Source organism: Pleuronectes platessa, chromosome 23 (assembly GCF_947347685.1).
Source record: "Pleuronectes platessa chromosome 23, fPlePla1.1, whole genome shotgun sequence".
NCBI classification, from domain to species: Eukaryota; Metazoa; Chordata; class Actinopteri; order Pleuronectiformes; family Pleuronectidae; genus Pleuronectes; species Pleuronectes platessa.
Window position 1 is genome coordinate 14399532 of NC_070648.1, and position 26845 is coordinate 14426376.

A 26845-nucleotide genomic window follows, 5' to 3' on the forward strand; every position below is an offset into this window, starting at 1 on the left:
GTAGACATCATGGTCCCATTAACTGCACACGGAGGCTGGCATTTGACTGCAAAAGCAAGTTTCACCATCTCAATCAAACTGCTCGCACATGCTTCGTTTGCCGGTTTTCCTCCGGGACGTGAAGGCAACAGAAGAGAGTTGCCGCCACCCGATTGGTTGCCCGTGTGTCCACTGCTCTGTGATTGGTACCTTTCCGTCTCGTGCTGATTCTACGGCCCCGGCGGGTACACCAGGCTGCGCGTGCGCTTTACACCTCAAAGCCGCGAAGGTGGCAGAATTACACCCAGAAGTCAACGGAAGTAGATTGAATAGGTTCAAAATAAAAGCATAAAGCTCAGCAGACAAGCAGAAAAGTAAAATGCCTAATCATAGAGTTATCTACGTTTCTCCAAAAAATTGTGAAAGACAAAATTATAAAATAGCAGCAATGAACAAGCACCGCATGTGAATTTTTGTTGGTAGATAATGATAAATAACAAAAGAATAGTATCTAAAGAATAAAAGTGTAAAGACAATGAAATCATCGGCACATTAAATATAAATGTTAAATATTCAAAGGTGGTCTTTTAAATCCTGGCCACGGCTTTGCTATAATAAAAACTATGGGAAGTCATTACATATTTTTGAATAATGAACATCTTGCTTAAACATTATATTCCTTAAAGGGAGAGTTCACCCAAAATGAAAGTGCACTCATTATGATGTGGTGGGTCGTCAAAACCGTTTTGGAGTTTCAGCGGTAAGCAGTGGTGCAGCCAAATCCAATACAATTGAATTGACTTGGGGCTCTTGAGGAGGATCATGGCTTATAGACACTTGGATGACACCACAGGAGCAGTATGGAGGCATTATATGTCTTTTTTTGACCATTTACTACAATTGTAATGGATTTGGCTGCAACCCTATTTACCCCTGAAGTGTTATGTGGATGCAAACGCTTCACCCCCCTCTCCATCAGCATTGTGGTGAGTAGATCATGAGGCCATTTTACATTTTTCGATGAACTATCCCTTTAACTAGGTTTTGTGGTCCACATGGAACAGCTTCTCCGCGGGAGATTTATTTTGAAAGTCCGCAGCGGAACGTCTTGAACTCGTGGCGGGCGGCTGACAGCCGGCGAGCCCGTGAAAGTGTAGAGTGACTTGGGTCCAGGAGGAGAGACCATGTCCGCCGTCACAGGGAAGCTGCCTTCACCTCCGCTCCCGTTTCCACACTCGGTCTCCATGAAAGAACAGTAACGTGCGGCCCTCCAGGATGGCCAGCTCGGTGAGTACCGTGCCGGGGGCTCTGCCGGCGTGTCGGCCTCTAACAGGACCGTGTTTTTCGGACGTTTCTCCGCTGTGTCACACCGGAGGAGTCGGTGGCTTTTAGTCCGTAACGAGGATTTTCCACACAGCTAGCAAGAGCCGATACGTGCCACCGATCCAGAACCAGCCGTGCAAGTCGGAACTCCCTTCAAAAAACTTCCTATTTAATCAATTCTCTGTATTTGTCTGCAACAAAAGAGAGTTTTCGCTCGTGCGTAAATTTTTAATATGAATTTTTTCACTCCACAGTTTCATTCGGCGCAGTGTTGCACACTATCCAAGAATTATTATATGAATCGGATAACATGTCAACTTTCTGCATCATTTTTTTTTGCTTTTCCTGTATCATGGCCTTTGAATATTGTGCAAAGTTGACGCAATTTCCCGGGAGTTTAAAGTGCGTGGAAACGTGTTCTGCTTCACGCGTGGATGTTTGACTCCAGAGTTCCCGTGCAGGCTGCGAGTCAGGTCGCGGCGTTAAATCTGCACTTTTTCCAACGGACCTCTCACTGCGGGGGTCAAGGAAACGCACTCAAATCCACATAAGGATTTTTCTGTGAGCAATAAATCCAACCTCCTGTTTCTCCCCCCCAGGGTGCTGTCCAGGTGAAACTAGAACTCGGTCACCGTGCCCAAGTCCGAAAGAAACCCACAGTGGAAGGCTTCACCCACGACTGGATGGTGTTTGTCCGAGGACCAGAGCAGAGCAACATCCAGCACTTTGTGGAGAAGGTGGTTTTTCACCTGCACGAAAGCTTCCCTAAACCAAAAAGAGGTAAAAAAACCCCTCCGAGTATTTCTGCAGCCGTGCACCGTGCTGTCTTCTGTGGCAACTTGTTTTCCAATGTTGTGAGAGGAGACCCTTATCAGAAAGCACCCACACTGCTCGTGGGCCCCTCATTCAGCTATGGAGTCGCTGTGGTTCACTGTGACTCACCTGATATTTTTTCAGTGTGGCAGTTAAAAAAAAGTTGAAATTCTCACATGTACATTATGCAGGGCAGACAGTGGATGTGTGGTTCTGTGAAGAGAACAGCGGTGCAGAGTGTTATTGGTTTTTAGTGGCGAATCAAAGAATCAATGGCTGTGGCTGAAATCGCTCCTCGATCACTTTAGGCATAGTCCCACTACTTGAGCCGTTTTCCGACATTACCCTTAGGTAACATCGGGGTGAGTTGGCCACCAAGTCTACCTGTAGTCTGCCTTCCACACATGCACAACACAGCGTGAGGTTTTTCTTCACAAGCGCGTTCACAACTCTAAGAAATGATTATTCAGGCGAGAGGTGGAGCAGCCGGGTGCAGCAGACAGAGACAGGAAGTGATGTATTAATAACTCTGATGTGTGGATCAGGTGATTTCCTTTACAGCACCCCGACACCGTCATCGGCTCCTATCACCACAAAATCTCTCAACACATTTTGTCTTCTATGTCTGTGACATCGCTTTTTCACCGGGATAAATATTTAAACATTTTTGCGACTGTCGCGTGTTAGAAGCATCATCAACCCCCCCACTCACCTGTGGTGAATCCAGTGGGGAATACCAAGACTTTGCAATTAGGTTAGACAGCAATTTTGCCGTTTGATAATGTTCATACCCTATATAGTACACTCATTGTTTCCACAATATGCATCGAGAAAAAGTAGTGTCCAGCCTATGTTTACTAACCGGGCACTATATACCATCATGCATTGCACTCGTGGCGGAGGGGAGAGAGGGCAGCGGGAACAGCCCGACCCGTCATTCAAGAGGAGAGCAGCACATCACGGCACAAACTGCAACAAACAACTTTATTTCTATATGTGGTCAGTCAACATGCTTTCATCCTGAAAGTGTTAATTTTGAAAATAAAATCCAAATATATTGCCTGTCATAACCTTGCGATAATGATGTAATAACATCAGCGTCTGAAAGGGTTTTATTCTTTTGTCATTGAGCCCACTATATTTTCGTCTACATAGAAGTCAGGACATAGGGAAGTAGGGGTTATCGAGGGCATAACTCATGTGGGTCCCTTCCTCTGGAGTTCTCGGACGACATAATGGAAGGACTGGAAATCATGTTTAATGGTGCATTTAGCTTTTTGTGCTAAATGTCGCTCCACGGCGTGTCGGTTTGAAACCCTGCCAGACAGAAGTGATCACATGTGATGTCGCCTTTGGACATGAGACAGATAAACCTTGTCTGTAAGAGCTGCTTGGCGTGAGGGTGATTGGTGTAGAAGTCACTTGTGGAGGACATTCGCGTGAATCTAGTCGGGTCGCAGGCCTGTAGGCGCTAAATCTCAAGTGACCCTGAAATACAAGTATTGCAAATAAAAAGTCTTTAAAGTCGAGGTTAGCTTGATCATCGCTTTTCATCCAACCCACTGCTAACACAAATGCTGCACATGCACTTATTCTATGGAAGCTGCAACAACACGGTAAATGGACTGTATTTATATCGAGCTTTTCCAGCCTCACGACCACTTAAAGTGCTTTACAGTACAAGACACATTCATACATTCATACATTCATACAGTGCCTTTTTTCTATTATACACTATTCATACACTGTCTGCACAGTCAGGAGCAATTAGGGGTTCAGTATCTTACCCCAGGACACTTAAGCATGTGGACTGGAGGAGCCAGGGATCGAACCGCCAACCCTCTGCTTAGTGGATGGCCCTCTAAATGGGACTTGTTCAGGAAAGCTCTTAGCCTCTTGAACCATGGCCACCTCAGCAAACATGAGGACTGGTACTTGGCATCAGTCCAGTGTTGATTCCTGATTTTGTGCCTGATAATAACAATGGGCGATACTTCTTGATTCACTGACTCCTCTCTGCTGTACACTCACTAATGAACGTGGCAGATTCTCACAGGACGATTTTTCTAGTGATAGGAAATGGGATCAATGTGTCAGTTGGTGTTCGTGTCACGGCCAAGTCGGGGGGGGATTGTCTCACTTTGTGGCCACATGTTCATGTTCATGCAGACGTACTGGACGACCTGCATTCACATTCGATCTGAAGCTTTCAAATGTAACCAGGGATGAAGTGGCTCTTTTTATTGTCACTGCCGATCGATCTGGTGCTTCACTTCACACACAATTCCTTGTTTGTATAGAAAGTACCTGTTCTGTAGCTGTTTGTTGAAGTGAGCCATTGTTTTTCTTTCTACCTCCATCATTAGTTTCTTATCAATAGAAAGAGATGGGGATGTTCTGTGCAATATGCTGTTTGTTGGAACAGAACATTCGCATGAGAGAGAGAGAGAACTGCATTAATGCCACAAGTGCAGCTAAAACTGCGATCCAACTGCGTGCATGGTGTAAATGTGACGGACCATAGTGCAAGCACGCAGTAGCATGATAAAGCGAGTGAGCATGCAACACGTAGTGATGCACACAGCTTTACAACGCAATGATGGAGCAAAAACACAAAGTTAGATATCTCTTTTGGTATTATCAGAAGAGTAAAATGTTTTTGGTTCATTTTGAAACTGGTGACATACATTACAATACAGCACCGGGAGAGAAACTCTGCAGGAAGTCCAGAGGCTCTCATACGGACATTGGCAGTCTCACATACAGCTCCTCCAGAGAATGTCTGGAGATTCTTTGGAGTTGTCTGAAAGTGTTTGAAAGTGGTTACAAACTCAGTGAAACTTCTGGACTGTTTTCAATTTGGGCTAATTAGGTTCGCTCAAGTTATAGACAGATCTATAGCAGTCTATAAATGACATCTCTTTTTCCTGATATGGAACCTTCAGAGCTTTGGATCTATCTTAAGAAGCCTTTGATTATAGGGAATCAGATGAGTTTCAGTCTATGCACATGGCATCCTTCCTCCCGCCCTTTAGCTCCAGTCCAGTCTTTATGAATGTGACGTGTGGCTCAAACACTGTTGCTTAAATCCCTTCAGGAGAATACAGAACCATCAGTAGGGTTTCACATGATGACACATGCCATGAGGTCTTTCCAGCCCTGGTGGGGGCTTTGGTGCATCTGCATTTTCACAGGATGACAAATTGCCAGCCACAGTCATCCCATGTCTGTTTGCTCTTCAGATGCTGCTTAGTGTTTTTCTTCTGAAACACAGTGTAATAGATCAGAGAGAGGGCTACTGTGCGGTTTCTTTTTATTAAACTGCTCAAGAGGATCCAGTGAAACTAACGGCCCGCTCATCCACACTCTCCATCTGGTCAAATGTTTACATTCAGTGATTACAATTCTCTAATCTGTTTAGAATGAATGATCTTAAAGTTAAAAACCACTGGTGTACAGTTTGATAGAAAAGTCGTTACCTTGGGCTCTAAGGTACATCCATAATACTATATTAAACTCCGAAAAACAATCTTTGTCCACACGAGTGTTTTCCTGTGGACACAGTGTATTGCTCGAATGACTGCTTGTCTCCTACACATGTTAACAGTTTAATAATTGTAAAATACAGAATATAATTGTACAACTATTGTTAGCAAATACAGCAAGGTAAAAAAAAAAAAGGAAATTGATTATCCATGTTGCGTTTACGCTTTTAGCCAAGACCAATACCAGTTGTTTTATTCTGGAAGAGTGTCATGTGATAGGAAGCTGACGAATCAGCAAAAGCTACGTTGTGATTGAAAAGGCCTAATCATCAGACGCTGCCCCGGTGTTTTCAAACTAAAATGGGGAAAGCAGTGTTTACGAACTTCTCAGTTTAAGAGTCTCTAAAACTCCACAATAGTACATTTAGTTGATCAATCGATTAATCAGTCAACACAAAATTTGTCTGAGAATTGTTTTGGTTCACATTAATGTTTCATTTTGGCAGATGAGAGGATTGACTGAGACGTCACGTTGCTATATGAAAAACTGCAAATTAGATTATTGACACTTTTTAGAAGCAGTCCTACACAGTTAATCAACTAAATCAATTAAGTTGTAGTCCTATGTGAATATGGCTGAAGCTGTAAAGGGGGTTTTGGCACAGTCACTAACTTCTTCTTGCTTTGCTTGATTGCTTCTTGTTGGACTGGAGCTGTATTTAATTAGCCACTTAATTCTCATTCAAGCAGTTTTGTTTTTCACATTTAAGCAGCAGGAAACTCATCAGAGCCAACTTTCCTCATCAGTTATCTCTATTTTCAGCATCAAGTTAATCTGATGAGTTGTTTTTATTGTTAGCTCATTAGAAGATGGTGAAAGATGATCAGTATGATGTCATCAAAATACAAGAAGAATACAGAAGTTTATTTGAGAAGCTGGCTCAAAATAATTTTTCGCAATTGTTTTCTAGTGAAATTATTAAATCATTATCAAACTATTGTCTATCTTCTTATAATAGTAGTACTATATACTCAATATATACCAGTACTATACGTCATGAGGCCGTGCATCTTCTCTTCGCTGCAAATATTTCACAATAAAACCCTTTTTTAAACAAATAAATGGATTCAGTTAACAGAAACACTGGAGTGTTTTTTATTTTGAAATTGGTACCGGCAGTGTTGCAATTTGTAGTTGTTATATGAATTCAAAAAACAGACATTAAAACTATAATGAAAGATCATTTTAACTGTGTACTCTCTGCGTGCAATGTTTTTTTATTTAAGATGTCACAAAACATGTTTGCAACACTCTTTGTACCCGTTTCAAAGTAAAAGCACTCCATCGTTCTGTCCAGAGCGTTAAGGGGCTCGACAGTGAAGGCTCTCGAGATCTGTTGTTTACCTCTGATTTATGGTTAGAGGAACAAGGGATGGTGACGTGTGTATCCTTTTTCTATGTGTGGCCACAGTGTTTGGTTAAATAAAGAGAGACTCTTCACTCACCTGTGTCTCACATGATGACTCACCATCGACTTAAAAACACAATGGGAGGCACTGAAACGTTTCAAAGTAAACCTGTCAAAAGGGATTGAGTTGTGTTGGCTGGGTTTGGAGTCCGTAGATACCTGATTTTTTTTCTTTTTTTCTTCTTCTGTACTACTTCTTCCCTTTTATGGACTGCTGTAATGGTTTTGGAGTGTCAGGAAAAGTAGCTGTGACTGGTTTCATACTGTGTCGCCTTGGAAACCTGATAATAAGTGTGAGGAGGAGTGGGGCAGTGCAGGGAGGAGAGGACCCATCTTTAACTTAATGTAATGGAACATCCTTTTCCTTCTCCCTCTTCTTCCTGGTTTGTGATGCCAGATTCGACTGCTGACTTTCATGGGTGAATTTACGCTTTCTTCAGGTAAATTGTTTTTAAGATACAAAATAAGAGGAAGGAAAAAATTGACCTGTTGCATTTGAATCCAATTTGAGTGTGCTGAGTCAACCTCCTCTTTGATCTTGCCTTACATAACTGACTGCAGTGTTAGATGAATGGAGGTTAGGTGTGTGAACCTTGTGTCATGATACTGCAGCCTGGATGGCAAGCGTAAGTTATGTGGGTCAGAGATCCCCCAATGGCCTGTTGGGGTTTCAAAGACGGGGGCCAGTGAAAGCAGGGGGCCATGATCATATTTCAAACTTTGGAGTGAAGAAATCTTTCTTTTTTTGCTCATGTGCAGGTTTCATTTAAGAGACGTGTGTAGTTGAGATTTGTGTCCCCCATGCTGTCTTTGCTGCTGTAAAGACACAGACGACAGGTAGGCTCACACGGCTTGCTGATAGGATTTTAAACCACTTCCCACATCAGCTGTTTCCTCATCGCTCAAGCCGTTCCTCTTATCAACATGTCATACATTTTATGAATTTCTACACACACGTACAGCGCCGCAGAGAAACCCAGAGAGCGCTCAGGATGAGAAAGCGATAAGAGAGCATGAGTGTTACTTCCTCTCACCCTCTCAGTGATTTGTTGTGCAGCCAAGAGAAGCTGCCAGACGCACATTAAGATTAATGGTGAATCAGTCAGTAAAGCTGCCACTGTGCTTCATTATTGCCACGCGGTTAACGGGCCTGTGTTGAGGCGTTGCCATGGAGACGGCCAAATGGCAACGCCGTTTGAACAAATGGAGGTAAAGAAGCTCTTTGGAACCAGTGAAGGGGGTGCTATTTTGCCAATAGGCGGCAGCGGCTCATGCTGCTTAAGCACCTCATTTGGAGCCTCGGCTGCCATTTAATCTACTCTGGAGATGGCATCCCTTCAAAGGTGTTTGTGATATTTCAGGGGATTGTCACTTTTATGGAAAGATGTAAGAGCGTGTAATGGGCAAGAAATAGGCCAGCTTGGTGAAAAGAGTTTGAGAATTGTGGTCTGTGCAGTACAGGGCAAGATACATAAGAGCTGAGTATCTGAGACCAAGGTGCTTTTTGTTCCAGGGGGAAAGAAAAATGAAAAAGAGGGTGTGGTGATGTGTTAGTTTGCCTTGTCAGGCTCTATAAGCATGACAACTCTATATTCAATTCTCTTCATCACCGGCGATGGTATATTTGCCAGTGAGAAATTAAAATTTAGCATTACATTTTTTTAGCATCCACACCAGAACTTAACGGAAATCACATGTGAACCTCTCTGTCATCTACCTAATCATTCCACAAAGGTTGGTCTGCCTGCCTAGCTGTCTGTCCGTTTGTGGACCACATATCTTGCAAACCGAGTTTGTTGTGCTTTGGACACGCGATATATTCAACGTTAACAAAAATTGAATAAACCGGAAACAAAGCACTCTGTAGCAGTCAGTGGGGAAGTGGTAGTGTGCCCTCAGTCTGTGGATAGAGTTAAACATGTATTCTATGTCCTGAGATAAACTGCAGCAGTGCTCAGTGAAAAGTTGTGAACTTGACTTTTTTAAGAGATCTCTGAAATTGTATGAAAAAATAACAACAGTTCAGGAAATCAAATCATTCAAACTTGCATGAAACCACACATGAACAGTAAAAAAAAAAGAAGAACATTGATGATAAAATCATCATTGCAGAGGAAGGAGGTAGGATGAACACAGTTTTTTCACTTCACTCTGCACTGCATAGACTATATATTATAATATATATAATAAGCTCTGCACACAATGTCCGGCACCCAAACAATACAAAGTTAAAGTATATTTTACTGTTTGAGGAGAACTGGCAAATTAAAAACCCATTTCAAAGTGCTGGGCACTAGATAATTCCCTTTCAACTGCATCTTGTGCTCATTTATTCAGGGTAGTGTATAACTCCTGGATGGTCTCAGCACATTCTATTGGACAAATAACAACTGTTTAACCCTGGTTTACAATGACAGTGACTGGGGATGCACATATGGACATTATAGCAGATTACAGATGCATTTGGATCGGAGCACATCTGTCCCTCTGCCAAAGCTGTCCCAGTGGAACTCTGTGTGTCATTTTTTATGTTCCACAAGCACCAAGATGTAGATGATGAGAGGTGAATGCTACAGTGAATATGCGGTTAACAGGTTGCACCAAACTGAACCTCCTGTACAAAGTTTTGGGAAAACAGCCAAATTAGAAATGTAGTCTTATTTGTGTCTGACACTTCTCTGGAGGATGAGCACAGACACATCTGTTTAACAGCAGTAACTTAACAACTCATTGGTTCCCAGTAGGAATGTGTGTAAGCTGCTCTGATCTATTTATGCGATCCCACCGATCCCATTTAGAAAAAAAAGAAAAAGGGGTTTACAATTTAATGCATCCCTTATGGTATGATTGAGCTTGTTCCATCCTGTGTGTTGTCAAATGTTAGAAAGTTTCAGGGAGTGGCAGGAAAAAGGTTAACCTTCATCCAGGAAGACTTTTTTTCTCCTTAGAGAGACATGGTGGGGGGGGGGGAGAATCTGTGTGAGGCTCGTCCAGCTATTTTAAAGTGTGGTGTCTTGTTTTCTACAAATCTGGTACTGGTTCATTGCTGCTCCTGTGACTTAAACCTTCTGAAACGGTGTATTTCAGCAACACTGAAGCTAAGTTTGAACCTCCTGTTTTGGGACTTTCAAAAGGCCTTAAACTTAAAGTTGAGAACAATAGTTAAGGGTGAAGAGTATCTCCTTTCCTTAAAGAAAGAGCCGTCTGTTCTGTGAGCCAGATTGGCGACAGTGTAAGCCCCGCGCAGTGTACACATTACACACACCCTCAGATTGATGCCTTAATGATTGGGCCAACATGTTAGCCTCTGGCCATCTCCTGGGCTCTTTGGAACGCTTGCATGAAACCTTTTAACTCCCCTCATCCTCTGCTCCAGCTTAATTTGTGGCTGGTGTGCACATACCACATAAGTCAAGTCACTGCAGTGACCTATACATAAGATACGGATCCTCGGGGCTGAATTATGTCTCAGAAGCTGCGGAGCTTTCCTCCCCTCTTTGCTGTGGCTTTGCTCATGGGATCCCTCTGAGCTGTGATGATAGCACTGTCGATATCCTCGCGGGAGATGAAGGATGCTTTCCTGCCTTTTCTGTGCACGTGTGGTTTCTTTTCTGCAAAGCCTGCCTGAATACAGTTTCAAAAAGCAGTGACATCATCGTAGCGTTTTGCTGAATAATAGGGACTTTGTAAGTTAAAAGTATACTTAATTCAGTGCACTCAATTCAGCCTACTGCTCCGCAAGTGACTACAGCACTAGAACACGTTTAAATTCAACAGTTTGCTAAAATGCTGCTGAAGTCTCATGTTTTGCTGGTATCAAGAAGAAGAAATGGTGATGGAAACAGTGATTTGTCGTCTTTGTGAAAACTGAGCAGCTGTATCTGGGGAGGAACGGCAGTTGAAAGTGCATGAACATTTTCCCAAGTGCACTCTGATTTAAATGGAATAATTTTTTATTTGTTTTACACCTCTATGCTGCCCATTATTTTTCTCAGTTTGTCATTTCTGGAAGAACTGGGAATTTTTTATTCAAATTTGCACTGATTATAATGTAATGGTCAGAGGTGATGACATTTTTTGGGGTCATAACAAGGTATCCATATGCTTCCTATTACAAAATGCATGTAATGCCTTTTTACTTAGTCTTTTAAGTCTGGACAGACTTGGATGTAAACTATTTAACTGGTTGGTGAAAAACACATTTACAAGGCAGTAATTATTTTATTGTTGTAAGCATTAATTGACTTGTCATATAATTTATTTGTTGTGTTGACAAATTAGTCAGGTTTTCAGATACATGACGGCCAATGAATGCTACTGTTGTCCCTTGTTTGCTGAATTGGCAAATAGAAAAGTATTTGTGCTAAGATTTGACAATTGCCACTTTAAAGGCTGTCATCTCTTGTTGTTAGATAATGAATGCAGCTTTGAGTTTAGCTGCGCCGCGTTCAAACTGAATTACTCCTTATGTTTTAATACAAGCTCAAGTATAAAGCTCTTAGTGTTTTACAGTTTTTAGCAAGGAGCCTTTAGCAGCCTAAATATGTCAGTTTCCACTGCTGAGTCATTCACTGCTGGAAAGCAGCATGTCAGAGCTTAAATAGATAAAATAAATATAAATGAATAAAAGTTGGAATGTCAAGTGATTCCAAATTACGGCTGCAAGTTCAGAGAATTCTGAACATGGACCTGCTGCATGAATACTTGTATTTACAGTAACCTGTTGCCTAGTATGACTGTAACTGTTCATTGTTTCTAAAACGCTTGGGAAAATTCACATGACAAAGCAAATTTGTGAAGCACTGATAGATGTAAGACTTAAGGACGTCTTCAGGAGTTGAGCTGGATGTGCTGAAAAAGAAAAAGAAACCAGACAACACACAGTAGCAGTAGCTGGAGCTTCATCTCAGCCGACACAAGTATGAGAGTTTCTAAGCCGGTTTGCACATTAGGGTTAAAACGTGAGGCAGCGTTTTTTTGGATGAAAATGCCTGACCTCCCCCCTCGCCCCCCACTCGGCCCCTTCCCCTTTCCAGTGTCTGGCAGGAATCAAAGAGCTGCAGGAATTTGCCAGTAATTGTTTTACGATTCCTAAGAAATCATACCTAGTTGTATAGGTTGAACACAAAGAAAGCAAGAGCCATGAAAGCTGCAGGCTGGCTGATGCTGCCGGCATGAAAGGATGGGGAAGGGGAGGAGGTACAGATACATGGGGCAGCCACCACCAAATAACAGGAACTGAGCTGTAAATGCTGGCTCTCCCTCTGTTCAGTCAATGAAAGGAGGTTGGAGGAAGTGGTTTATTGAAGCATGGTTTATATGGGCTGTCTGTTGGCAGCTCTCGCTCTCCTTTCTCACTCGGCCCTGCCATAAAACATTTGTCTTCTATTGACAGCTCCTCCACACACCAGATCTGGAGGACTTGAGTCAGGAGCCATGGGCCCTTTTTCATTAGTGAGTTAAATGGAGCCAAAAGGTGAAATTATTTACACCAAGTGTTATTGTACTGTTTAGTTACAGTTAAACCCATTAGTCTGCCTACAGAAAGTAAATCGAAATTCATTAAGCAACATGAATCTGTCTATTGTTGTGAATTGAATCTTTGGGTTCATAAGTGTTAAGATTTTTCCATTTAAGACTTTTGTCCCTGGTGTGTTGTGCCTTGTGTTTTCCATTGACATATCAATTAGTTGCTACTTCATAATCAGAGTTGATGAGGCTGATTCAAGTAAAGCCAGTTTATATATTCTGGTAAACATATTATCTCACTGAAAAATAGCTTCATTCATCATTCTGATAGAGCCCGAACATTGCATACAGTGGATTTAATAAGTAACAGAAGGATTTGCTTCTGGCAAGCGAGAGTACTTAGCGGCCCCGACATGGGTAGATGACATTCCACAAAGAATTGTCCACATCTTGTTTGGGTTCAAGGTAATAGAGTGTGATTAGTCTACTTTTTGATTAATCTCTATAATTAATTGATCAAAGTTAACATGTTATTTTATAATAACAATAATTATAATCTGATGAAGTAGTGATAAAAGAAAAGAAATCTGTACTGCATTTGTTTCACCCAATTATAGAGCAGATGTTTCTTTCCACATTAGTTGTATTTTTTATGTATCAATATGAATAGAGGAATATAGTGATAATTGTTTGGGTTATATGGCCCAGCTCAGCCTGCTGGCATGAGCACTGTTGACACGTCTAAAACTCTTCATTACTGTAATTCTGATATAATATGAGGGCCGCATAAGCTCCTACACAGCCTCATAAGACGTCACACAGGTTCACAGCTCGAATTTTTGTCAAGACACATGGTTTTCTCTTTGTTATGTGTCTCTGACTGACTGCACCGTACATCCTGTGTTCAATTCAAGAACTTGCACGTTAATTTGGTTCTCCATTAAATGTGTAATGTAGTCCCTTTTCCTTTGAAGGAACTGGTTATTTTTTTGGAGGTGAAACAACATCTCAAAGTCCTGCCAACACAAATGATATTGACCGCTTCCTCCTCACTTTAAGCAGAGTTCACAAACCCCAAAGACTGTGATGCTAAATAACTTGGTCCCACTGATGCCACACTGGTTTCCTTGCATTTTCCATTTAAGTATTGCATTTCTGAGTATAACAAAGCAAATTGAATCAGAGTTTCTGTGTCCGCTGTGATCGGCCTATCCCTGTGACATAAATGTCATCCACCCATGTCCGCTATAGGGTATGCAGGGACCTTTGCAGAATGTACGTGTGCAGCTCAAAATCAGTAACTGCGCTGACTGTATGTGTCAACTGTGCATGCTCCAGGCACAATAAGCTACTGGAATGGCATGTGGGATCTGGCGTGGAACACCAGGCTGACACGGACCCTCATTTGAGTATGAATGGAACCGTGGGCATGTACGTGTTATTATTATACGTTATACGTGTTAGAAATTAGTACGCAATTCCACGTGGACACGGAACAGGGTGAAATGCTGAACCTTTAGTCACACACTGCTGTTACAGAGACTTTTAAATAGAGTTTGCTCGCATGCATCCAATTCAAAATCAGTGCTTCACACAGGGAACTGTTCCCAGAAAACAGTCACGGCAACTATGTATTAAAACTGGAAATGTAAATGCTTTTATCTGCCTCAAATCAGCTGTCAGACCATGAGTGTCAGAAGTGACATTTAAATAATAATCAAAATGTAAATGCCACAGATTATCTGACTGGTGCTATGCCAGTATGAAATTAGACCGTTGGAACTTCTTTGCCCAAGAATGACATAGCCAGACATCTACAGCGTGTCCAACTGAAAGCAGTCACTACCAATACCATTGAAATTCAACAGTCAAGGAAAATTATTTAAATGTTTTCTCCCAAAATATTCCAGTGATTAATCATTTGGATAAAACAAGTTTTAGTTTTAACAACGTCCATAAATAAAAATAAAAAAAAACGTTCAACTGTAACGTGTTGCTGTGCCACTGAGTCCGTCCATTCTGCCAAAGGATGAATGAGAGGTCCATAGCTTTCCTTATGAAGCATACTCGGACCAAAATATCAGCTCTCTGTGCTAGAAGTCTCATGATCCAACTGCAGACTGCCGTGAAAACGTCCTTTTTGATTTGACTGGTGCCATAACCTTTTCATCAGCCCTTCTAAAGATCCCAGAGTAGTTAGTTAAATCAACACTAGGCAGGTTTTTAGCACAGCTGTACATTGATACTCTTCCCTCAATAGCATGTCTGTGCATGTGAGGTCTGAGTCCCAGCTGTCAGCTCGGAGGCAACATGGCTCCATGGGCGCACGTATGGTTAAGGTACAAAGAAGTCCCAATGTGAGACTGGTACAGGTAGAGCCAGATTCTGGACATGATACACCGCACTGATGCCTTCATTCAGTTTCATGGTTACCAGGCAGAGTGAAATTCATTTCGAGGTGGGCTCCATAAAACGAAATAAGATGAACAGTCTAAAAAGAAAAGACGAGCGTTGACTGTGGCCTTCAAGTTTTACTCTAACACGTGTACTCTGGTAGCTGTTCTTTTAAAATGTCTGACTAAGTTACATTTTGTAACTTTTGATAGTACTTTTGGTTTTGTCCGGTATTTTTTTATCACTGATATGTTTTGTATCAAGAAGTCGGCAAATGCAGAGGATACGTCACATGTGGTTTCTAGACCGTGTCCCTTATTACATAGTTGCATACGAGTGCACGCAGACATGTCTTGTCAGTGCTCAACTTGTCAGCATAGACTGTCTAGAAAGATGGACGACCTGTTGGGGAGCCATCATGTTGTCCAGTTTTTATATTGTATGGTGTATATTGGTATTTATAATAGAACATGTATATCAATATCTTTTTTAATCCCAGCCCATGCCGTAATGTCTTTGTGAAAGATGATGAATCCCCAACAATTAAAAAAAATGTAATGTACCCTAATGGATTCCAATTGTAAATCGCTTAAGGATAAAAGCGTCAGCTAAATGAAATGTAATGATAATGTAATTTATTGTTAAAACTCTTAAGCAGCTTTAATGTGGTTAAATCCATCTTATTCCACATTGTCCACAGTGACAAAATCACACATTTGCCATATCAGCTTCCTCATAAGTTAGGACACTGAGGACAGACACTGTTGGACGTCTTAATCAGGGTGTCTTTCTGAAAGACCCCTTGAGAAGAGGCCACATCAGAAGTCAGAACATAGACACATAATGGACCTCCAGGGAGATATGGGAGTGTGCTGGCAGCCCTTCTTCCAAGTGTGTGTGCTGTTTACCTGGAGCCTGCTATCTAGAGCATCCCCATTATTTTAAGGCCAACCCCAACCCCCACCCCTCACTTCAGTCCTCCAGTCTACCTCTCCATCTGTGTTTGGTCCCTCGAGGTGGGTGTGGCGTCACACACACCTGTGGTTTAAATCCAGGATGTGCATATGGTGTTGTTCATGTATAATTTGTGATGATCCTGCCTGCATTTCTTCTTAAAAAGATGCATGTGCCCCTTGCTCTACTTCTTGGTTCAGTGCTGATGGGACAGGAAGAGGGTTCTACCTACAACTTTCTTTTTTTTTTGCCCGAGTTCAACCGTATAAAGATCGTTTACAGGATGAGAAGTGAGGAGTGTATGCCGTTTTCCTGACCCCTACGCAACCTATAACTGCCCCAGGCTGGCCACCTGTTGGTCTTCTTATCTAGTGCTTTGGCTTGCAACACAAACTTGGATGTTTCTTGCGTTCCGGCCTTTAATCTTGGCAGATTAATCTTGGCCCCCATTTGGGTTGGAGGGTCTTTGTTGTTGGCTGATTAGTGTGAGGTTGTTTGGGTCAGGAGAGTTCCTGCAGCACTGTGGAGAAAACTATAGTGTGAGGTTGTTTTTAAGGGACTGTGCTCAGTCAACCAGAGACACCATCCCCGCTGAGCTGCTAATCACCACCCGCCATTGTTACAGAGGCTCATATCATGACTCGATGTTTGTCAGGCTGATATACTCTTATAGTGGGGTCCTTAAGTTTTAGACCACATTCCCCATCATACTGTATATGTTCTTCCAGGAATTATACAGCACTCTGTTCCACATGTTGATTTATACTCCAGCGCCCACAGTACTCAGTGGTTTCCCCTTTACAGAGTGCAGAACGTGTACTACTGTTTGTAGCTTGCTGCTAGCTGAACTGTATTTACTTGTACAAACAGCATGAACATGAAGCAACACATCAGTTTGTCTTTGTAAATACCAAGTTTACTTGGTGTGTCAGAATAATGGCTAAGTATCAACCAGAATATATTTATTGCAGTCTCTAGTATCTAACTATCTAAGGCTGCTATTGAATGTTTGACTAAATTGCCATTAATAGTCATTCTTTAATCAGATTTCCTATCTATTAAAAACCACACTTCACTATGGTGTTACCTTTTTGTATGGCTTTGGTTTAGATTAATGAATTACTTTTGTTAAAGCTACAGGATACCAGCCTACCAAGGGTGGTAAAAACAGTTTTGTTTTGATTGATGTGGGGGGGTTCCTCCTGTTACTGGTCAGTCTGACTGTAACACACTAACCACCGTATTTGTTAGACAGACTCTTCACACACTATTATCTAATTGTGAAAAGTGTTCATTTTGAAAATATAGCAAGTAGTTTGCACAAAGTTCCACAGTGTTCCCTGCAGAAGTCATTCATTTAGTACAACAGGGTTCTATCTGTTAGCAGGGATTTTTTGAATTTGTATTAAGAGTGAAGCAGTTATTGTAGGTTATGTTTCTAACAGTGCTGGTGTGGTTATTAGACCTGGTGAAGTGTGATACACCATTGAGAAATTGGCAGTGAACACTGCATATGGCCTTGACCATGTAACAGCAGAACATCTGAAATATGCTAGCCACAGGATCTCAGTGTTACTTGCTGTTTATTTTACTGGTCTGCTAATGCATGGCATATTGCCTGACTCTGTGTTGTGTGTCATGTTAGTGCCAGTTGTTAAGAACCAAACTGGAAAAATATCCAGCATGGAAAATTACAGGCCAATTGCTCTAGCTAGTTTACTTTCCAAAGTACTCTAACAACTTCTCTTGGGTAGACTTCAAGAATATATAATAACCATTTAAAAATTCACACATGGCAAAGATTTATGTATATATGCACTGAAAGAAACTGGTAAGTAAGTGTAGAAGACATAACACCACAATCTTTGGATGCATCTGAAGCATTTCTAACAAATTGATACAAGAGCAAGGATTTCCCACGTACCTGATAATTATTTTTGCACTTTTGTTATTCACATCATTCCTAGGGACCAATGGGGGGGGGAATACTGTCACTTATTCTTTTCAGTCTGTGTATGGATGATCTTTCCAACAAGTTAAAGGTGTGTAAGACTGGATGTGTGGTGGGGGAGAGCTTCAGGTGGCTTTTATCAATGTATTTAGAATCTTTCTTAAGCTCTCAAGATGGACCAGCGCAATTTTAGATTCGTGGCCAGTAATGTTCTTACTTTCCATGCGGTCTTGTTAAATTCTATACAAATTTATGTGTCTATTAAATGATTCGAAAAATTTCATCATAATGCCCTTAACTGAACCTCGACAGAGTGACACAAGGTATTCCTCTTGTTTCTGGTAACACTAGAACAAATGCCTGTATGCGTCTAAACAATAATCTAATTATTTTCGATTTGTGGGCTGCTATGATCGTTTTTATGTTTGTTTGTATTTTATTTTGTATAGATATGGACCTTTGTGTCTGCAATAAAATTGCATTGGAATTGAAATAGCCGTTAACCGGTAATCATTTTTCTCTGCAGAAATTTGAAAAACATTGATGGTTTTGCTGCTGCAGATGAATTGGTCAGCAGCGGCAGACCGTTTCACATTCAGCCTCCGCTGGACTCCAAAAAGTTGACATCACTGTGTGGGTGTGTATTTGTTGAGGGGAATACGATAGGGTCTGCTTTGTTTAGTACTAGCATCAGTAGCCTATAAATGTGCCAGTTTAGACAACACACATTTAGCTGGTCATGAATATTAATGAACCATGTGAAGGTTGAACAGTTAGTCTGGATGCCAGACGAATTTAGCCCCACCCACAACATTTTAGGTCGGTCGGTTCGGTCTGGAGTCGCTCCGTTGGGAAAAAATTATGACCGACCGGGCCAATCAGATTGTCAGGGCGGGCTTTATACGATGATTGACAGATGATCAACGGTAACGTAATCAACCACGTCATCAAAGTGCCCTTGGGTTGAATTCGTTTTCAACAAACATGCCTGCCGCTGGCGAGCTGAGATGTGTAGATGCTGCCATTGAGTCTGTTTTAGAAGACATCGACAGCGCATTCATTTTGAAAAAGGAACACAGAACGTGGAGGCTACGCCAAAGCACCGCGCTAATCCCTATCGCCCCGGCGCTTGGCTGTTCACAACGGACACTGAAGCGACGCTGAACCGCCGGGCAGTGCTAATAATATCACCCGTTGATCCAGTAGATCGCTGCACGGCTTTGTGCCAGTCACACCAAGGCTGAAGCACCAAGGCTGCCTCGCGGTGCTTCAGCCTCCGGTGTGACCGGCACAAAGTTTTAACATGGGAGTGGATGGGAGCCAGCTGTTATTTAAGGCTTGGCGCTGCGCTGAAGCGTCCGGTGTGAACCCGGCGTTAGTAAATAACTCACAATGCGTTGCTTAGCATACGTCACATACTACGTTGCTCTGATTGGTTGTAGGTCTATCCAATTGAGCAAAGAAGAATTTTACTTCCTGGTCAGTTGAAACACGCCCCATAATCACAGCCCAATGGAGCGGTCTCAGACTCACATTCTGACTAGAACTGTGTGTCTGACAACGTCAGGCTATTGAACAGTGGTACTCATGATTAATAAATACAAGTGTAACTTATCTTCCAGCAGCTAATATTAGCTTGAAGCCGTGGTGCAAGGGGTTGGCAGTACGAGACCAAAAGTGAGCGCTCTCATATTGACTGACAGCAGTGAAATAAAATAACCCTGACCCACAGCTACCAGAGGCTAAAAAGCTCAGCAAAAGTACAAAAGAACTGCCGAGTTAGTTACAATTCTGTTGGTTTTTCATTTCGAGGAACTCCCTGTTAGTATAAAAAAATATCTATTAGTGGAGCATTATAACGTCCACTGATATTGTAGCTCAAATTACTTGATCAGTGATTTGACAAGAAGAGTGTAATATGCTTTTGGTGGATTAAGACATTTGAGGGTAAAGGGTCTGAGGATCCATCAAATAAATGGGTAGATCCATACATCTGATCACTAATATATGTTGTGACCAAGTTGTGTTCTGAGTGAAGCATTTCACCTTAGAAACTAAAAGTTTTCTCTGCTTAATATTTTTTTTCTACCTCTCCACTACGTACTTTATGTGGACCCTTGCCGCCCAAATGCCTGGCATTTATTGGACGGGTGATGTTGAGATGAATGGTTCCATTAGGTTGAAGAGGGATTAACAGTAAATCATTGAGCGGAAGGAGCTCATATTTAAGCCACAAGCCTCACTAAAGAATTTTTTATGTCCAGTCCTGTCTTTTGTTTTATGGTCAGGCCTACCGTCTGGCCTGGCCTCATTACAAACCAGTCTGCGTAGAAAGGGCAAATATGTAGTGACTGGCATTGTTCTGTGACTGGCATCTCAGTTTAACCCGAGGCCATGTTAATAAACGACACGGCCCTATCCCACTTTGAAAGCCTCTGTGACCAGTGGCAAATTTACTCTTACAGGTCAGCGAGTGCATTGTGCATCTCTGCCTCTCAGACGCTCCTTCAGATACTGCTATCCTTTTCAACCTGATCCCCTGAACCCCAGCCAAGATGCTACCCTGACTCCACATTTACTCGCTTGATCCTTGCTTTCCATGAAGCTTCAGGGTTTTTCCTTTCATTTTAACTGTCACTTGAGGTTACTGTTCTGTTTCAACAAATCAAGGCTCTTCTACAGTTTGTCCATCCAAGTGTTCTTGCTGTTATTTAAAAAAAGAAAAGAAAAAAGGTCAGGCAGGGGCTGCCAACCAAACTTGATGGACATGCAGGTTTCCCCCCGGATTTTGTTTGCAGAAGGTGTTATGCCCCATTTCATCTGAAGATCAATGTAGTTAATAATAATAATTTATTATCAAAAATGCAATAAACAGTAAGCAAACAATAATTTTGTGGTTTCACCTTGAATGTCAGGAAACAGTGTACAATATAATAATAAAGATGTAATGATGTCTGTCGCAGTTTACCAGAACTAAAATTGTCACCTTGTTTTGTTCAAATTCAAGTGTTGTAAAAGAAAGAGAACCCACAAATCCTCCCGTTTAAGAAGCACTAATCAGAAAATTATTGAAATTACAGAACTGTAAAAATACTAAAAACGGATGATTAATCTTAGTCAGACGTGAACTGCATTATATAGATAGTGGCTCACCTCTATAAAACCATAAAACCCTGCAGGAAAAACCCTCATATGATTTCATACATTTCTATTTTCTTTTTATTGTACTGGAACAATAAAAATGAGAGAACCAATTAAAAAGTCTACTAACAGTATGAACAACCAGTTATTTTCTCAGTACATCTTTGTTATCCAATATCAATACATAGTAAGATGTTTCACAAAGCCCAGGTTGGCTTTCTGAAATAGTTTCAGAATCCATCAATGACCATCAGCCCAGAAAAGATATTTAGTTTTCTTTCAAAGCACAAAATGCTCAGAATGTCTGGGATTCAAAGTTGATATATGCTTGTCTAATTGTTCCTGCAAAAGAGGATAACCACATATGACGTATATCATGGTATAATCTCTAATGCAAGTTAATTTCCATTTCCCAAAATGCGTATCAAAGAGCCCCGCTGAGCTTTGACTTTTCACTTTTAATCAAGTCTGGATATCCAAACTGTTAAACTGTGAAACATCTCACTGTAGATTTGTCAAGTGGCGACAATAGTATTTACCACAAAATAATAATAATGTTCATAAACCACTTTGCCTAAATACGACCTGAAGAAGTTAAAAATGTAATCACTATTGCGTGACTTAAGTATCACCACTAATAAGCTTCCAACTCGAATTTTGATTTGGTGCTCACATTTTCTACTAAAGCTTTTGCTCCCAGGAAGAGAAGCACAAGTTACACATAACAAGGCTGTAACGGCCCACTTCTGAGTGGGTTTTCATGTTGGGTGTGGTGACCTTTTAATGCCCCTGACTACTTTGGTAGTCTTTTGTCTAGCCACTTGTTAGCGACCAATCTTTTAAGACGTGCATAAACCTAACAAAATCGTGTGGCTTGTTTGAACCACAGACCTTACATCAGGCTTCTTATGACAACCATTCAAAGTCGACCTCGAGATGAGGAAACAAGAAGTGCAAAAACATGAACTATCTCCTTTGTGTTAGGACTCATAGCTGCACTCTCTATTCCTCAGGCTCTAGCTGCACTGAAAATATCTCAGGATGACATCATGTCTACCCAGTTCATGCCAATAAGAAAAATAAACCGACACATGTACAAGTATATGTGAGTGTACGTTTTTCTTTCCATTTTTTTCAGCTCATCTCCTTCTCCACCTCGGTTTATATAAAGGTGTGGTGGTGAATGGGCTCTTTTAGCTGGCTGTAATTGAACCTGACCCACTTGCACAATTTACTCTAACCCATAATATTTGTTTAGTGGTATTGGGTTTAAGATGGCTTGGCCCCAGCGGTGAGCTCGACCTCAGCGTCGTCCGCTGAACCATCAATCACTGCCGCTCCATGAAGGCGCGGTGCTCAAAAATGAAATGTCAGAGGCCAGCAACGACAAGACTGATGCCAAAGCCTGGTCACTGAGGATGACTCAAGATGTTTCCAAGCTCTCCTCCATCACCAGGAGCTAAGCTGTCAGCCAAGCAATTTCTATACTGTGTGTCGCCACTTGAAAAATACTGACTACGTGTCCAGTACATGGCACCAACAGATTTTTAGATGATTAAAAACACTGGTATTTGGAATGAAAAGAAAATATTATGTCTGCCACTGTACTGAGAAAAAATGAATTATAATTATTAAAGTAGTTGCCAGTTCACATATATATATATATATATATATCTGTTAATATTGTAATTATGATTATGTGTAATAGCATCCCTACAAAGCATAGCTCACTGTAGCCGCTTTCAGACTCGCACTAAACTCCAGAGGTCTTCTGGAGTTTCTTCAGAGGAGGTGTATGTGTAAACACAAAGGTCCGTGTGAGAGACTCTGGATTTTTTGCTGACTTTCTCCGCCCGGCTCCCTGGTATTAAGTCCGCAGAAGGTCAAACACAGTGCAAACTCACCAGGAGAGCCTCTGCAGGATTAACCCAGAGTGAGTGGAAGGTTGATGACGCTTCTAACAAGGGAAACTCGCAAAAAACACATGTCTGGAAGAAAAAATGGTGCCACAGAGGCGAGACTTTGCGGTGATCAGAGCCTATGCCAGTGTCGATGTGCTGTAAACATAAACAAGTGATCTCCACAGCGGAATTAATACGTTACATCCTGCCTCTGCATGCTGCACCACTCCTCCTCTGAATATTGCAGAGGATTTGTTTTTGTTTAGAACGCGTATGCCTGGAGAAATTCGGGACCCATTCCTCCTCAGTAGGACATCTCAGACACGTTTGATCGGTATATTATAATGAATTCATGTGATCATTTGAACTCATAACTCCTGCTGAGTGAATAGGTAGTAATTGAATGGTAATGTAATAGAAATCCTGGGTACATGTTAGTTAGTGGACCTCGAGTGAAGGTGTAAGTTGTGTAGTCAGTGGAACAGCTTTTTTAAGAATGAATATATAAGATAACACATTGTGTTTAAAATTGAACTAGTACTGTAGGACAACATGTAACGACAAAGGAGCGTGAGGGGAAAAGGGTTGGAAAAGTTTCCAAAGCATTTTTTCCCCACTGGAAAGAACTTGTCAGAGATGCCTGAGCATTTTCCACTTTTCCCTCTAGTTGCTGTAGACTTATGACATCTTACATTATCATCCATTCGTGCAGTCCACCATCGAAATAATGGACTGCAGCCATGGCCATTGTGACTACTGATGCAGTTGTTGTTACTTTCAGGAATATTGCACTAAAGTATATTATCTAAAAATGCCCCAAAGCTTAAATGTGCTCCCAGTAAACACAGTCACTCTCAACATACATGGACTTAATTGGCTCTTTTTGTGCAGCGTCCACAGGGACTGAAGCTGACAAACACGCACCTCCAGGGAGGAACTCCTGAGCTCTAGTTGTGCTTGTTTGTCTCTCTAAAAGGCCATGGAGGTGAGGGGGTGCCTCACCTTGTCATCAGCTGTGTGCATTCATTAGCTTTTAAGGCTCTAGTTATAATTTAAGCCCCCTTTTTTTTTATTGATACATCAGCGCAGACGATGGGATTGGGAGTTAATGAGATCTCCTGAGAATAGAGCTGCAGGTTAAGTGGCTCAGTATGTACGGTGACACACTGACACTCTCAGAAGCATAGTGTTGTTCATCTGAGTGTCGCTCCATAAACCCTGTGAGAATGTGATGATAATAATAATAATAATGGTTTGGACTGTTAGTGTTCTTCAGAGGGTCTTTCCCCCCCACAGCCGCCACTGCTGTAGTGCACACTGCTTTGTATTGTTCCCAACTACATGAATTAGAACTATTTTTCTGTTTTCAACAGTCACCTTTTGCTAAAGGTCAACAGCTCACTCTTAAACAGCAAACATCTCTTTCATTTCAGTGTGCAAGGATCCACCGTACAAATTGGAGGAGTCTGGATACGCAGGCTTCATACTGCCCATTGAAGTTTACTTCAAAAACAAGGTATATTAAAACAATTTCAAACTAGAAAACTCTGTAAAAGTTGTATTCTCCCCACAAATATATTTCTTTAGATCCATCGGGTTTGTTTTGTTTTTGTGAAGATCCAAAGCTAAAGTGGCTTTTTCATGAGGAGTTTTAAGATTTGTTGTTTATAAACTTTAAAGTTGGAGATATACCTACTTTTTAACTAGACATACACATCATGGCTACCCTGCGTATCCAGCGGCCATTTGCTATGTTGGTTCTGCATGTCCTCAGATATTAACCCAACCAGTCTGCAAGATGCACAACACATGAGAACTTTTTTATTCAGTACCTGACACCAAGTATTGTGCAACTACCTCCTATAAAATGTCTTGAAACATTGTTATATTCATCCATCATCTCTCTGTCGTAATGGAGTGTCAGAAAAAGATACTATGTTCGAAATCATGACGCCTGTGAAGGTCAACATGATAGCTTGGATCTGAGTGTAGCCCTCATGTGACACAGTGTTCATCTGTATTATCGGGGGGAAAGTCCAGACAGACTGAATTTGATTGTTCTCTTCTCTCCCTCTCCGGCTGGATCACCACTTTTCCTCAGGAAGAACCGAAGAAAGTTCGTTTCGATTACGACCTGTTTCTCCACCTGGACGGCCACCCGCCTGTCAATCATCTCCGTTGTGAGAAGCTCACCTTCAACAACCCAACGGAGGAGTTTCGTAAGAAGCTGCTTAAAGCCGGAGGGGTAAGAGAGTTGTTCTTTTGTTGTTCACAAAAATATAGTTTCAATAAAAAAAAAAAAAAGATGCCTGCATGCGTGTGTGTGCGCATGGGTTGAATTGAGTCAATATAGTGTTTAGACAACCTTAGAAATTAAAAAGTATAGTTTGGGCACAGAGGAATAAGGCTGTTTATACACACACACACACACACACACACACACACACACACACACAGGATCAGTCAAATTGAATTTGTTTAGCCCATCTTCATAAATCGCAATTTGCCTCATAGGGCTTAAGGAGGGACAGAATCTTTTGCCCTTAACCCTCAACAAGAGTGAGTAGAAACACCAGAGAGCTGAATGTGAGCAATCCCTCTCCAAGGTTAGTGTGGTATTATATAAGATTCGGTTACTATAAAAAAAATGAAGCTCATAATTTGATTCATTATTAAATGGTCACGATATAATCGCCTTTTTTACTTTTCAGGCTTAAACAGGTTTCCAAAGAGGCTACTCCTTTGTTTGGCTCTTAGACGCAGCAGCAGATGTTCAGGAGAAAAGTGTGACTGTGCATGCCAAATGTCATTCTGTTACAGTGCAGGAGGAGTAACCTAACCCCTCCTCTTATCTGTTCTATTCAGAACAAGCTGCTGTATTGTCTGAGTCTCGTCATTTTATGTAAGAAATGATTCTGCACTCTACAATTGGTTTAACCACAGAGATTTGTTTTACTTGATTCTCTCAGTAATGAAAGCGATACAGTGCAGAATGAATGCCCCGCACACAGTAGATCAGCTGACCTCATCTTTAAAGCTCTCTGTACTTGTTACAGTTGTGATAAACTGGCATCAGTTTACCTTCAGTCGTGTCCTCAGTCGGGTGCACTCAGTCAGTTGGCCGCCGGCCAGAGACCCCCTGTGGACAGGAGGTTTTATGGCTGGAGCTAAGTGCTCTGTATTTACTTTGCCAGTCAGCTCCCTCCATCTTACTTTCATGTCACATCTCACATTATCCATTGGCCAGAGGAGAGTCATCACTGCAAGTTCTGTGATCTCGCTAATTTCTCCACCATACCCTATTCCTCAGATTTGAACCATTCAGCATTTCTTTGTACCTGAATTAAGCTGTCTAAGATTAAATATCTGTCTCTTTCATTGTCTTTCACAGCAACGGGATCCTCACAAACGAAGTTCAGAAGACTCAAAAGTAAGATTTCTCTCATGCAGTTGGAGTCATGGATGCCTTCTCTAAAGATGACTAAACAATTGGACAAAAAAAACGTTGCTTCAGATTGCTTTGGTACCAGTGGTTCAGTCCTGACTGGGACATTTACTGTCATTAACATCAGCACTGTAATATAGCCATTCTGAAGCAGCTATATTCTGGTCACTGTCTGAGCCTTGAGATAACTTCTGCATATTCCAGCATTAATCGTCACTTTCAGGTGTTTGAATGGATTACTGTTAAGATGAATACACACTGCTGCAGCAACACACAGCAGAGTGTCACATGACGCTTGTTTAGTGCTGTCGTGAACAGTGGCATGAGGTGATGCAGGGTGGTGCTGAGCTGCCACTGAAATAGAAAATACATACAAATTTAATTAATAGAAAATTAAATAGAAATTACACAAGATATGTTTGAAACAAACCTATTCTCCCTTATACCCCTCTTTATGCTAAGCTAGGCTAACAACACCCTAACTAATGCACACAAAATCGCTTCATATGCAGATGATATAC

At 41.5% G+C, this 26845-nt stretch overlaps 1 protein-coding gene across 3 annotated transcripts in view; it reads left to right on the forward strand.

Annotated features, from left to right (window-relative positions):
* The window catches only part of mllt3 (MLLT3 super elongation complex subunit), a 52009-nt gene that overhangs the window by 4366 nt on the left and 20798 nt on the right, over positions 1–26845 (forward strand). For 2 of the 3 annotated variants that reach the window (XM_053415982.1, XM_053415983.1), the window contains exons 1-5: positions 1114–1266; positions 1902–2082; positions 24313–24395; positions 24981–25124; positions 26271–26309. In XM_053415982.1, coding sequence (XP_053271957.1) covers positions 1255–1266; positions 1902–2082; positions 24313–24395; positions 24981–25124; positions 26271–26309 — 459 coding nt within the window. In that variant the 5' untranslated portion in view covers positions 1114–1254. Of the gene's footprint in view, positions 1–1113; positions 1267–1901; positions 2083–24312; positions 24396–24980; positions 25125–26270; positions 26310–26845 lie in introns of those variants that run through there. The other variant, XM_053415984.1, reaches the window with a different exon arrangement.